We start from the raw sequence: 12550 nt of genomic DNA on the forward strand, positions 1-12550 counted from the left end.
TGCAATTCGTCACTTCTCTTGGGACACCCTTTACCGTCTATTGCCGCCCAGTGGCACTCACCATAGGCCTCACTGAAGATGTAAATGTTAAACATTTTGCTCTTGGTCACCCAGCTGGGAGGGGCTCATCAGGGGTCAGTCCATATCTGCCTCCTCCAAAGGTTTGAACCCTCCATACTCCGGGCCTCCCCCTCAATGCTGCCCTGGATGGGAGAGACTAGCCTGGACTTGGCCACGTGTTGGCAGAAATAAGCCAGCATCACCTGGGCCTCCACCTGTCCCCTGCAGGGACAGACACCTGCAGAACCTGAGGACCAGGAGGTGACCCTGAGCTGCCCGGGGTGATGGGAGCTTCCCTCGGCATCAGGGGAAGCCCAGAGACAGCCAGGCTCCATGGTGTGGCCAAGTTCATCGTTTCAAAGGGCCCCTGTGGGCAGTGAAAGGTCGTGGGCCCGGTTCGAGGGACTAGGAATCATTCTGGAAGAGGCCTCTGCGGTGCCCGCCTTCACTCCCATCCCCACACCCTGCCCCTCCCTGCCCCTGGTGCAGCTCTAGCTGCTGGAAGGTCCAGGTCCTTCTGGGCAGCCCTCTCTCCCTGCCCTTTCCTTCCTGCACACCCCACCCTCCGCCTGCAGGGCCTGAGGTTGTCAAGAGAGTCTTGACTTCTACAGTTTGCCTCCCCCTGGCACCTCCCACCATAGCTTCTGCCTGAGACCTGGTGGTGGGGAGTCAGCCACACCAGCTGAGGGCCCTCAGGGGCCTGCCCTCTCGACAGGCAGTGATTGGGTTGTGGGGAGCCAGTCTTACCCCACTCACCCATCCTGGCTTGTTCCCCACCAGGTTTCAGGCTGGACCTAGTCTAGAGGAAGCGGGGGAAGGGATGCATCTTCAGGAAGGGCCCCCTCCCCTCACTCGCTGTGAGTCCATTACTGTGTGGGAAGGGCTGTGTCTCTGTCTCCTCTCACTCCCCTTCCCTGGCCCTGCGGGGTGGGGGAGAGATTGTCTGGGCCTGAGCCCATTGTGTGGAGAAGAGAGCCTCATTGGCAGGCAGCCGGGGCATCAATTTGTGATTATCTGCTCCCTGGTCTTGATTGGCTGGATGCAGTGGGGTCTCCCCAGGGCCCTGGGACACAAGTTTGTGCAGCAACTTTTTCCAGCATGAAGTGACGTGTGTTCCCAGAGAGAAGGTGCACCCCCTGGCCAGGATGACGCTCTGCGGGACCTTCCTGGGTGCGTACCACCCCCAGCCCCTCACATCCCTCCCTGGTCTGTTCACAAGTTTCTGCGAAGATGCCAAAGGGACTAATTAGCTGTGTGTGTCCCCCCATCAGAGCTCAGTGCTCTTTTCTGGGCAGCCAAGGAGGCGACAGACATGCTCCCTCCTGAACAATGGCCAGGGTCCCTGGGGAAACAGCCACCTCCCCTTCTAGCGGATCCTGTGGCTTGCAGAAGTGCGGACGGCACAGAGCCCTGTGAACGCTGCCCTGCAGAAGGTTGGAGGTGGGAGGGCTGTGGGCCGGGTGTGTGCAGAGGCCAGCCGGGCCTTCTTTCTGTTGATTTACCTGCCCAGATCTGCCCAGCAGACCATATAGCTGGTGGGTGTCAGGAGCCCTTGGCCTGGAGCAAGGCTCTGTGAGACTCTGTGAGAAGGTGGCAGAGAGAATTTGTGTGCGACAGATGTCCCCTGGGACTTAACTGTAGCTAAGGGGCTTTGGCCAGGGCCGCTGCTGCTTGCGTCCTCATCACACTCCGAGTTGCTGTGTGTGTGAGTGCACATGTGTGAGTGTGCATATGTATGTGAGGGTCTCACAAACTGGATGCCAAATGTTTGTGAGTGTCTGCGTGAGTGTGAGACAGAAACACAAAGTCAGCCCCGAGTGTGGTGGAGAGTGGATCCCGGTTTTGTTTGCTCCATCTGCCAGGGCCGGCCTGGGGCAGCACCCCCGCCCTCAGCTGTTCTATACAATATTAATGCTCACCATCTCGGCCTCACACAACGGCCCTAATTGTCGTCTGCAGCATTAAGGCAGGCGCCCATCTGCGGGGAAGCTTTCAGAAGGAAACAAGAAAACCCTCACCCCCAGCTGGTCACCGGAGAAGGTGGTGCCAATTACAGATGCAGAAAGTTTAGACCAAAATTACTTGAAAGAGTTTTTATGAAGCAAATGAACTGACACTTGGAATGTCTGTGTGCAGATTTGCACAAGTAATTACACTTTATTTGAAATGATCTTACCAGCTAAGCGATCATTAAGCCTGCTCCCCCACTCACACAAAGCGCTTTCTCAGCGAGTGCGGCTGCGGCGTAAGTTTGGTTTTGCAAATCTCCCGTTTCCCTCCCCGTGTGGAGTCTGAGGACCCGCCAGTCAGACAGGAGTTATTTCCTGGTGGATCTTTCCAAACATATTATTAAAAAGTCACATGTGACCTTCCCACAGACTTTTATGAAATAAAACCCAAAGGAACAGTGTGCAACATGCTCAGTTATGGAAGAGAAAATATTTTATGATTTCAAAAAGTCCTGACAAATTTTCACCCTCTCTAAGAAAAGAAGTTTAAGACTATATCTTGCTGTTGTCACTTACAAGCAGGGATCTGTTGGGGTTTGGAATTCTCTGTCTCAGCCCGGAGCCCAGAGTTTAGCGATAGCTGAATACTGGTGCGAACTCAGAAGCTTCCCTGTGCGGAGAACAAAGACTGAGGCGCTCTGGGGGGAGAGCGCTGTCCGAAGTGCTGATCAGACTTCGGATCCACCCACCGCTCAGGCTCCCTCCCAGGGGCTGAAGGGCGGCAGCCGAAGCGGAGAAACGTGCCGGCGGCCGCTTTTCTGCCCCGCTCTTTCCCCTGGACTCCTTTGTCTTGACGGGGTCAGCTAAAGAGTTCGAACCTTTGCTCATCAAAACTCATCTTCGGAAACTGCTCATAGCACTTTAACCTCCCGGTGGCAGCTCCCAGGGCGCTCTAGGTCCTGCCAGCAGGCACCGATTTTAAGTTTCCAGGCACATTCTGAACGCTCTTCCTGGCAGCGCCACAGAGGGTCTGGGGGCCCATTCCCGACCCCCGGAGCGCCACACCTCAGGAGGCCTGTGATTGTTCAAAAGGGGAAGGGAGAAATGCCGAAAGACTTACGTTTTCACAAATATAATTTCTATTACCTGAAAAAACTCTTGTGCCCCACGAAGCCCGTGTTGCGCAGGTTCATTTCTCCCTGCTGCCACCTCCGCTTCGCTGTGGTTTCTTAGGTGTGACTGTTGCATATCTGAATTAAGTCGCTTTCATGAAACCTTGGGTGTCGTTGGGAAATAAGGCTGATTCAGCAACGGCCCTCCCTTTGATTCTATCTTCATCTTGGAACAATGGCCCGCAAGCCTGCCCGGAGCCTGCAGCCTGCCGATAAGGGTTTAATAGAATTTCTGAATGCTGAAGGTTTGGGATGTAAGACATCCTGGCACTCACAGCATGTCCAGAGGAGATAGAAACGGCTTTTCAGGAGTGCTTTCAGCTGAATGTGTCCTTTTATACTAATGGATATAAGTTTATGACAGAATTTAAAAGTGGTAGGCAGTCATTGTGGAAACCTCAAACTGTTCTCATTTGACTAATTAATATTTCATCCTCAGTTTGACCAGTGCAGGCTTGCATTTATTTCCTTGTGCTCAATCTACACAATTGCTCTATGTACATTTTGTGTTTTATTTGTTGAGGATAATCTGTGCGTATAAGAATCTAAGATACTTGCCTTTGGGGTGAAGCTTATTGGTTTGTATGTAACGTGTAAAGCACAAACTGTATGTTAAAAATAAGCCACTAAGATTTTCAAAACATGCTCTCTTAGAGAAAGCTGTGTTCAGTCCTGCCTCAGTCACACTTTTGGTGGCCTGAACCCTTTAGTGCTAATTAAGTTGGGGTATTGTGCTCTTGCATAATTGACCAAGAAATGATGTTTACTGTCTGTTGAAATCTCTTCACTGAACTTCTGAGATGTGAGTTTTCTGCTTCTCCAGCTGCCCTTGGACGGCGGCATCTTTGCAGGCGTCTCACATTGAGTTTTCACTCTTGCGTTTCACAGTTTCGTTTCTAACATCCTGATTATGATAATGGACAATCGTTTGCCTGATTTATCAGTACAAGAAGGAGATTTGGGCCGCAAACAAGAATGCTCTGGCTCTTGAGTTCTCTTACTGAAGAAATTCCTACATTTATCCCTGAATGTGGGGGAAAATATCACAAACTGGCAGATGAGAAGGCAGACAGTCAGGCTGCATAGAGAGTGGGTGGGCACTTCTATTGTGTGTGTTATGGATTTTTCCCTTCTTGATTTTCATTGGCTAGCTCCTTTCAGGCCGTTTATAAAAGAATCAGAAAAAGAGCAGAAAACTTGGGCAGTGTGCTTCGCTCTGGTTGGAATAAACTTAGTCTTTTTTTGGGGGGGTTCCCATGCCCAGGGATCCCTGACTTCTCTTTGGGAAGGTTTTTATTATTGTAAAAATTAAAGTGAAAAGGGAAAGTGTGAGAACAGAAAAATGCCTTTTCCTGATGTATTCTTTGTGTGCGTGACTTTATTTTTTGGTCTGTGGCTATAGTTGCCTTTTATGCCGTTAAAAATACTTATCCATTTAAGTCAGGGGTACTTGAATATGCAGATGAGCCAATATGTAATATTCCTGGTTCATTTGAGTAATAAATTCTGCATCCCGTTCTTTATGATGGTAGGTCATATTCCTAACCACCAATAAATATTGTAAAGTACTTTCGCTGTAGCCATGCTAACCCGGGGCATCTGTCATTCCGGTTGCTGCTATTAGGAATTATTGGACTGAACCACTGGCAGAGAAAGCAGAGGGGGGTGAATGTGGTGGTTGTAATGCTCTCTGCCCTTTTGTGTGTTTTGCTTTTTAAAAAAACTCAATCCTGCTGCACATTGAGTATGAATCAGTGTGGACAAACGTAGGCACCTTCTGTTGGCCGAGTCTCAGAGCAGGGGACAGGGCTCCACCGGACTGGGACACCTCTCACCCCCAATTCAGCAGATCCATCTTTCTGATGCTATACTGTAAATTTATTTCACCTCAGAGAGTAAACAGATATATTGGAGCCCCAAGGGTTCATGGGTAGCGTATTTACAAAGGAGCCTCCTCCGCCAGCCCGTGCCACCGCTGCTAATGAGAGCAGTCATTAAGTAAATGAGACGTCGCCTTTAGCTGGCTTAGGAGTTCGCACACTAAGGGGAGAAGATATTTAATTGAAACCCGCACGCAGGCTTCCCCACATGTGACCGCTGTACGGGAGGCAGCTGCCTTCCCTCTCCTCCCCCAGTCCACCCTGCACCCCCCATGTAAATTTCATGATTGCTTTCCGTGATGTCATTTTGAAAGAGGACAGACAATAGCTGTGGGGAAAGGTAAGTCAACGTTACGTTCTTTCTGACAAAGGCAGATACCCAACGCTTGGCTTTTCCTCTTGGACAGAGACAGGGAGAGGGCGCGCGGGCAGAGTTAATTTCTAAGATGAAGGCTCTGTTTGCAGGAAAAGCAGGTCTGAGGATGGCTTTTTGAAACTGCTCTGGAGGACGGGGGCTTTCTTCTCCTCCCTGGCCTGCCGTGTGCTGTTTTTCTCCTGTCTCTCTGTTGTTCATGCTCCTCTGAGATTCCAGGGGACATGTTGTGCGTCTGACAGAGGAGACATTAGGGGAGGGGGAGCGCATATCAAAACCAGAAACTTTATGCGCATTTCTGGAAGAGGAACAACGGATATGTCTGTGGCCGTGGGACCCAGCAGCTCCGTACCTGGGGAGAGCACTGGCCGCTTAAGCAGAAGACCTTTCTGAAGCAGGGTCTCAGAGTCTGGGGTGTGTCATGTGTGACCCCCACCCAAGGTACTGAGTAGAGGTGCTCACGTGAACGTTTTGTCTGCATGTCACGCATTTCTCAACTTACGGATCAATATCTAGGGTGCATGCGGCTATGGGATAGATGTGCAGAAGTAAATATCGGCTGCTCCTCTCAGCCCCTTTTTTCGCTACGTGTCCGTGCGGCTGTGGAGTGTGGTTGTTTATGGTGGTAGTGTAACTGGATTTTTGTATTTAAAACTAAAAATCAGGGTTAGCTAAGAAGTTGAACACCCTAATGCCATTGTCTGTAGTTCTGGGGCCGTGGACTTTGGTTCTGTCCATTGAATTCACTTTCTTCTCTATAAACCAGGAAAATAAACAAGTGCTGGTGGCTTTGTGTTGGAGTGGTGGGTTCTCACTGCTCCTTCGGAGTCACCAAGGGCTTTGCTTGTCTCAGCATCACCTTTGAATCAGTGGACACCATTGGCTGGTAAAGTTGGGTGTTTAATTTTGGAAACAAAACATTTGCGGTGGTGCGAGGTGTTCCGTGGCTGCAGGTGGGTTTGGTCCTGGACGTCGACTCTGTCATGATGATGATAATGGCAGCGATGATTATAATTACCCTTTTGGGAGAGGTCGGTGGAGAATTTTGCCCTTGTAGTTTTTTTTTTTTTTTAAATCACAGAAAATTGAGGACACCTCTAACGCCAGTGGCTGAGTGCACAAAAGGTGGGAGGGATGTTGGGGCAGACTTGGGGGGGGCCCACTTGGTGCTGAGGGGTGTGCTCTGGCTCTGTCTCCTCTGAGGTGCCGGCAGAGCCTACCCCTGGCCTCGCTCTGGCCTGGGGAGTGGGGGTGCTGTGTCCTCACCAGGGCTGACTGAGGGAGGCTCCCTCGGCCCCCAGGCTCCCTGCCACCCCGGGCTCCCCTCCCATTGGTCCTTGGCTGTGATTATCACCTCCTTCCATATGGCCCTGTTAATTAACGGTAAACAAAAGAGTAAGAGAGCAGGGATTGGAGTCCTGTGGTACCAGCCAGGGTGCTGCTACCAGTGGAGGCAGGACCCTGCCCTGTCTCCCTGGGTAGCTGTTCCTTGTGCAGGGGAGGCTGGGTCAGGGCTTAGAGGGCAGTTTGTTTTCAAAGAGAAGGAGGCAGTTTTATGTATTCTTCTGTCCTGTAGAGACTGAGACTCCTACAGGGACCCCCGACCCCCTGGGCACCTGGATGGTGCTGAACTTCCCAGGGGTACTTGCTGATCCAGGAGCTTGAGCAGGAGCCACAGGGAGTTGGACAAAGAGGCCTTTCTGCTCTGGAACAGCCTTGGCTCTGACCCCCTTGGGCCATGAATCCCTGAAGAGGGCCTGGTAGCTTACCCAAGGCAGGGGGGCTGCTTCTGTCCAAAGTGCCACTCGAGGGTTTGTGTGACCCTCAGTCATTGCCCACAGATCTGGAGGTAGCCTCAATTGTTCAGAGCCAATGCTCTGGCCCCCCTTGGAAGATTCTGGCAAAGGCAGTGGTCACCTGCTCCCTTGAATACCCCGGTGTATGAGTGGGGAAAAACTCTCTGAGATGACCCCTTCTAGCCATGTGGGATGCAAAGTTGCTCTGGTCTGGGGGTTGCAGCAGCCTCTATTTGGAAGCTCTGTTAGTGCCGGAGATGTCAGGGAGAGGCTGGCAGAGGGTATGCGGCCACGGGGGTGCACGCTGGGCAGCTCTGGCAGCTGACCAACGGCAGTGCTGGCTCCGCAGTCAGCCTGGATGGTGGCTGGAGCTTGGCCTGTCCCCTAGCTGTGGACGTGGTGGGCGCTCTCCCTGGTGCTGCTCAGAGACTCACTCCCTTCCTCTCTGGCCTGGGGTCACTGAATGTGCAGACAATGACATTTGTGGTGGTGTGGTGGGTACAGGAGACCCACACCACTCTGCTTTGGGGAGACAGGGGTCAGAGCCTGACTATCTGTCTTCCTGGTGCTACTCAGTCTGGTCATGGCTGGGCCACTTGGAATGCCAGTTTGCACAACCCAGTACTGCGCAGAGAGCAGGAGAGGTTCCTGAAGACTGACAAAGTGCCAGAGAGAAACCCGGGGCCTCCAGCAGCTGCTCAGTGGCAGTGGGCAGGCTGGTGGGGGCTGAGCTCTTCCTGGATGGACTCAGTGCAAAAGGCACGTCTACTTTGGAAAAGACTGAGCAAGGCTTGGGGCCACCCAGTCCCTCTGTCGGGGCTCAGGGTGGGGATGAGACCGGGAACAACCAGAACACTTCGGTCAGCACCAGGCCTGGAGTAGATGAGGAGGTAGAGAACTGACCCAGCTGGTGGAACAGGGGTCAGGAGGTTAGCTGTGGGGTGGGTGGGGGCTGCTGGCGGTCACCTGATCTGCGAGCAGGCAGGGTACTGGACGGTCAGCCAGACTTTCATGTTACTCAAGCGTCTTGGAGAGTGGATGCTCTGCCTGTCCCAATGCTGGAAGACGCATCTCAGAGCCCCTCTTTTGTTGCCTGTTCTCTTGCAGGAACCTGGGCGGGAGAGAGGAGCAGGGTGCCCGTGGGGGTTGGGGGGATCTTCTCTTTCTTCCTCTCTCCCATCTTCCTCCTCTTAGATCCTCCCCCTCTGCATTTTCCTTGTGAACTCACTCATGAATAAACCAGAAGTTAGTTGTCTACAGATGTAATTTTAACAGGAATTTTGTGGTGCGAGTTTACAGGAAAATGGTCTTTGGGAACCAGCATCATTAGATTAGTCAGACGGAGAAACGCCGTGTTTCCCAGAAGGGAAGAGAGCAGTGGCTGCTGTGCTGCTCCTCTGTGGGCTTCCTGCTCCTTGGGAACCGCGGGACCCATCCGCGCTTCAGGACAGCCCCACTGGGGGCAGCCCACTGCCCAGCGCAGAGTGTTTGCCGGAGGCCTTGGGGTGGAGGGTGCTTTCACGGCCTCTTGAGGTTCCCAGCATTTTTCTGTCTTTCAGACAAAATTTCCCCAAACGTCACTTTAAAAAACTCAGAACAAAAATGAGCAAGAGGAATTTCACCGGAATTAAAATGGTTTTGATCTCAGGCTTCCACGGAGCCAGCTTCAGAGAGAAGAGATTAATGGATACTTGCAAGTGGAAAGCGTAGTTTGAAAATGTCTTCCTGTTTCTCTTCAGTGTTACTGGAACCAACCTGATACAAGCGCGGAGTCTTTTCTCCCCACGGTTAATGCCATTAGGAGCGTTCCTTGTGGGAAGATTGGTTTCACCCATAACTTCATCCTTTTTTTTATTTTATGATTTGCACTTAAAAAATGCAATGTTATTTTAATCGAGAACGAAAGTAACTCAGCATGCTTTAATCTGCCCTGGCTGAGTACATCTGCCTTGGCCAGGATTGGAGTCCAGGCCTTGCAGAGGAGAGAGGATGTCGACACAGCTGTGGGTGTCTGTGGTCCTCCTGCCACCCCTCGTCCTGCAGCACTGGAAGCCTCCACTCAGCAGCCCCAACCTTCAAGAGAGTGACTTTGTGCTCTGGCAACTGAGTGTGTGGTTTGCCCTGGAGTTGCTTGGAGTTGATTGGATACGTTCGCTGTGCCTTGGGGTTTATTTGGGACTGTGGCCTGGGAGCATGGCCTGTGCCAGGAGGGTGCAGATTGGACGGTCCTCAGGAAGTAGGCTGCAGCGCTCTGCATGAGTCAGGGTGGCCAGGCAAGGTGGGGGTGAGCACTTGGGATCTAGATGCTAGGAGGGAAAAGTGGAGGCACCATATGGCCTGAGCTGCTGACAGATGAGCTTGCTGGCCCCACCTCTCTCTCACGCCTGGCTTCACACCTCCATCATGTTCAACATTGGTCTGAGGGCTGGGGCAGAAGCCATCTGGGTCCTCTTCTTTTTTTCCCATTTTGCCGCCTGCAATCCACACATCAGAGGAGGAGTGTGAGAAGAGGGGGCCCTGGGTCAAGGCGGTTGGAACCTCTCACCTGGTCCTGGGGGACCCTCCATGTCCCCCTCAGGGATCCACAGAGCTGCCAGTGGCTGACCTGTCCTGCCTGAGTGGAAGGAGAGTGGGAGTTTGGTTGCTCCATGGTGCACCAAGTCCTGCTTTAGAAGGCCCTAGAAGGTCCCTGAGACTCTCGGACCGCAAACTGACAGCAGCAGGTGCCTGGGGTGGCCTCCCAGTGAGCCAGACCCACAGACCCACGGTGAGACAGACCCGAGGCGCATCCCCAATCCCTGTGTGCTCCTTGCTGAGCTAGCTTGTCAAAGCACTTGGGTCTTTACACCTACAGGGTTTTTGGGTTCTGAAAATCAAATGGCTTTAGCAGTCCTGCTCTGTGGGCAGCCAAAGTGGCTCCTAACTGAAGGTGCTGCCCATTCTTTACAAGACTTAGAGCTGGGGGACAAGTTCCCTCTCGGCTCTGAGTTTCCCAGGGTATCTGCCGTCCCAGGGATCCCAGATGTGGGTGGTCCAAAGCAGCCTCCCATTTACTGCTGCCTGAACACTTGGTTGTCAATCGTTCGTCAGCACGTGGAATTGTGCTCACCCTGCCCTTACCAAAGTTTTGTTTAGGGAAAAACAGGGATTTGAAATTGGGACGACTTAATATGTTTAACATTATTTTCATTGAGACTGGGCCTTAATCTATGAAATGGAACAAAAAATCTGACTTAGGTCGCAAGGGGCAAAGAAACACGTTTGACACTGTTATTTTAATCATTGATACTGTGCTAACTTGTTTAATTCTCATGAACGTGTTCTGTGTTGGACACTGAGGCTGGGAGGCAAATTAGCTTCCCAGGTGAGTGGTGTAGCTCGAATCTGAGATCTTTCTAGAACAGCCTCCCTCACAGTCCCACCCAGCCCCACCCAGCCTTCCTGCCCAGTGTCCCAGGCTGCCATGCAGGCTGCCCACAGACCACAGTATGACCCTTGCTGCCCTCATGTCTCTTCCTCACAGCCTGGGACACATCTAGAGCCTGTCCCCAGCATGCCCTCCAACCTTATTCTCCGTCCCAAACTGGGTTGTTACCCAAGATTCCCGAACATGCTTCCCTCTCTCCCTTCATCTTCTGCAGTTGAATTTTTGCTTGTCTTTCAAGGCTTGGTACAGATGCCACCCCGGGCCTCCTTTACTTACCTTTACTCTCATGTGTCTCACATTTGAAATCCCGCTCTCGGGATGCAATGTCTCTGCTGTGACATTGCATCAGACTGATGGGTGTCCCTGCTTGCCTTCCGGGAGAGCCTGCAGGCAACCAGCTCTGGGGGCTGCCAGGCCCGAGGAAAGCATCCCAAGTCTAGGGGCTGCTGGACCCGATGGGGCACCGCAAGTCTGGGCCTGCTGGGTCCAAGTGGGGTACCCCAATCTTGCCTAGGGGCCCCCTTGTTCACACAGTACATGGAGTTTTCAAAGCTGGTCTGGACCAGGGAAGGATCCACATTTTAGCTTTGAGGTTGGAAGGACACTTGTGTTGGGAAGAAAAGCTACTTAAATGCTCAGTTGAGCAGTTCTGAATTTTTCCTCTACTCTCTGTTCCTTCTTGAGGGTGAGCCCTGCCTTCTGGTTATTTGAGATCATATCTGCCCAGATAAAATGTTAGACTATTATTGCGCATTAAAGAAGGCACCTCTTACAGTCATTTTTTTTTTTAAGTGGTCTGATTTTGTTTTGGCTGGCTTATTTAGAGTTTTGTGCTTCCTCATTTTATTTCCACGAAGGCCATGCCCAACCCTAGCCTCGGTGAGCCGTGACCCAGCCATGTCACCAATGCATCAGAGTGGGTTGGCCTCGGTGAGCCATGACCCAGCCATGTCACCAATGCATCAAAGTGGGTTGGCCTCGGTGAGCCATGACCCAGCCATGTCACCGATGCGTCAGAGTGGGTTGGCTGTGAGGCGTTCGTTTCCTCCCCACGACACAGATAGACAAATTGGTCCAATATATATATGTATTTTTTTGAGACGGAGTCTTGCTCTGTTGCCCAGGCTGGAGTGCAGTGGCGCCATCTCGGCTGCAACCTCCGCCTCTGGGTTCAAGCAATTCTGTCTGCCTCAGTCTCCTGAGTAGCTGGGATTGCAGATGCATGCCACCACGCCTGGCTAATTTTTGTATTTTTTTTTTTAGCAGAGATGGGGTTTTGCCATGTTGGCGAGGCTGGTCTTGAGCTCCTGACCTCAGGTGATCTGCCCGCCTCAGCCTCCCAAAGTGCTGGTATTACAGGCGTGAGCCACTGTGCCCGGCCAAATTTGCCCAATTTTTAAGAGTTATGAGGTGCTGTGAGCTTGCTGCCTTCCCTCATCCAGTGGTAAGTCCTGTAAATAAGGAGTCTGCTTCCTAGGTGCATCAGCCAGATAGGGAAAACAAAGGAATTTGTTACTGAATGCCATTCAGGGAAGCAATCCCTAGAAGGGCTGCCTGGAGCCTGTCTCGAGGAATCCGTTCCAGGACTCTGGGCCCTGCACCTCTCCCCTGTGGAGTGTCATCCACACCGGTGGCCTGGGCTTGTCTGGCTGCAAATCGCACATGCGGCTTCTAAGTCAGAACCTGCTGCTGGATGTGGAGCTCCCTTCATCCCCAGGGTCTGAACCTTTGTGCTTGGCTGACCCCCTACACCTCTGGCATCTGGAGGAACCCAAACCCACTTTGATGTAAGAGTTAGAGTCCAATTACTCTTCCTGGAGAGCCCTCTGATGGCCTTGGGATCCTGGACCTGGTGAGCTCTCCCCCTGCCAGCCCCTCCTGTTGGCCACCCAC

General features: G+C 52.2%; 1 protein-coding gene across 10 annotated transcripts in view; it reads left to right on the forward strand.

Annotated features, from left to right (window-relative positions):
• Positions 1-12550, forward strand: part of MYT1 (myelin transcription factor 1) — a 90345-nt gene that overhangs the window by 7305 nt on the left and 70490 nt on the right. For 2 of the 10 annotated variants that reach the window (XM_054541989.2, XM_054541994.2), the window contains exon 1: positions 5066-5401. The exons of 1 other annotated variant lie outside the window; for it this stretch is intronic. Coding sequence is in view for 4 of the 9 variants with exons in the window: in XM_054541986.2 (XP_054397961.1) it covers positions 1206-1230 (25 nt within the window). In the remaining 5 variants the exon portion in view is untranslated. 7 more of the 10 variants (XM_054541991.2, XM_054541995.2, XM_054541986.2 and 4 more) reach the window with 6 other exon arrangements.

The sequence above is a fragment of the Pongo abelii genome, chromosome 21 (assembly GCF_028885655.2).
Source record: "Pongo abelii isolate AG06213 chromosome 21, NHGRI_mPonAbe1-v2.0_pri, whole genome shotgun sequence".
Classification (NCBI taxonomy): domain Eukaryota; kingdom Metazoa; phylum Chordata; class Mammalia; order Primates; family Hominidae; genus Pongo; species Pongo abelii.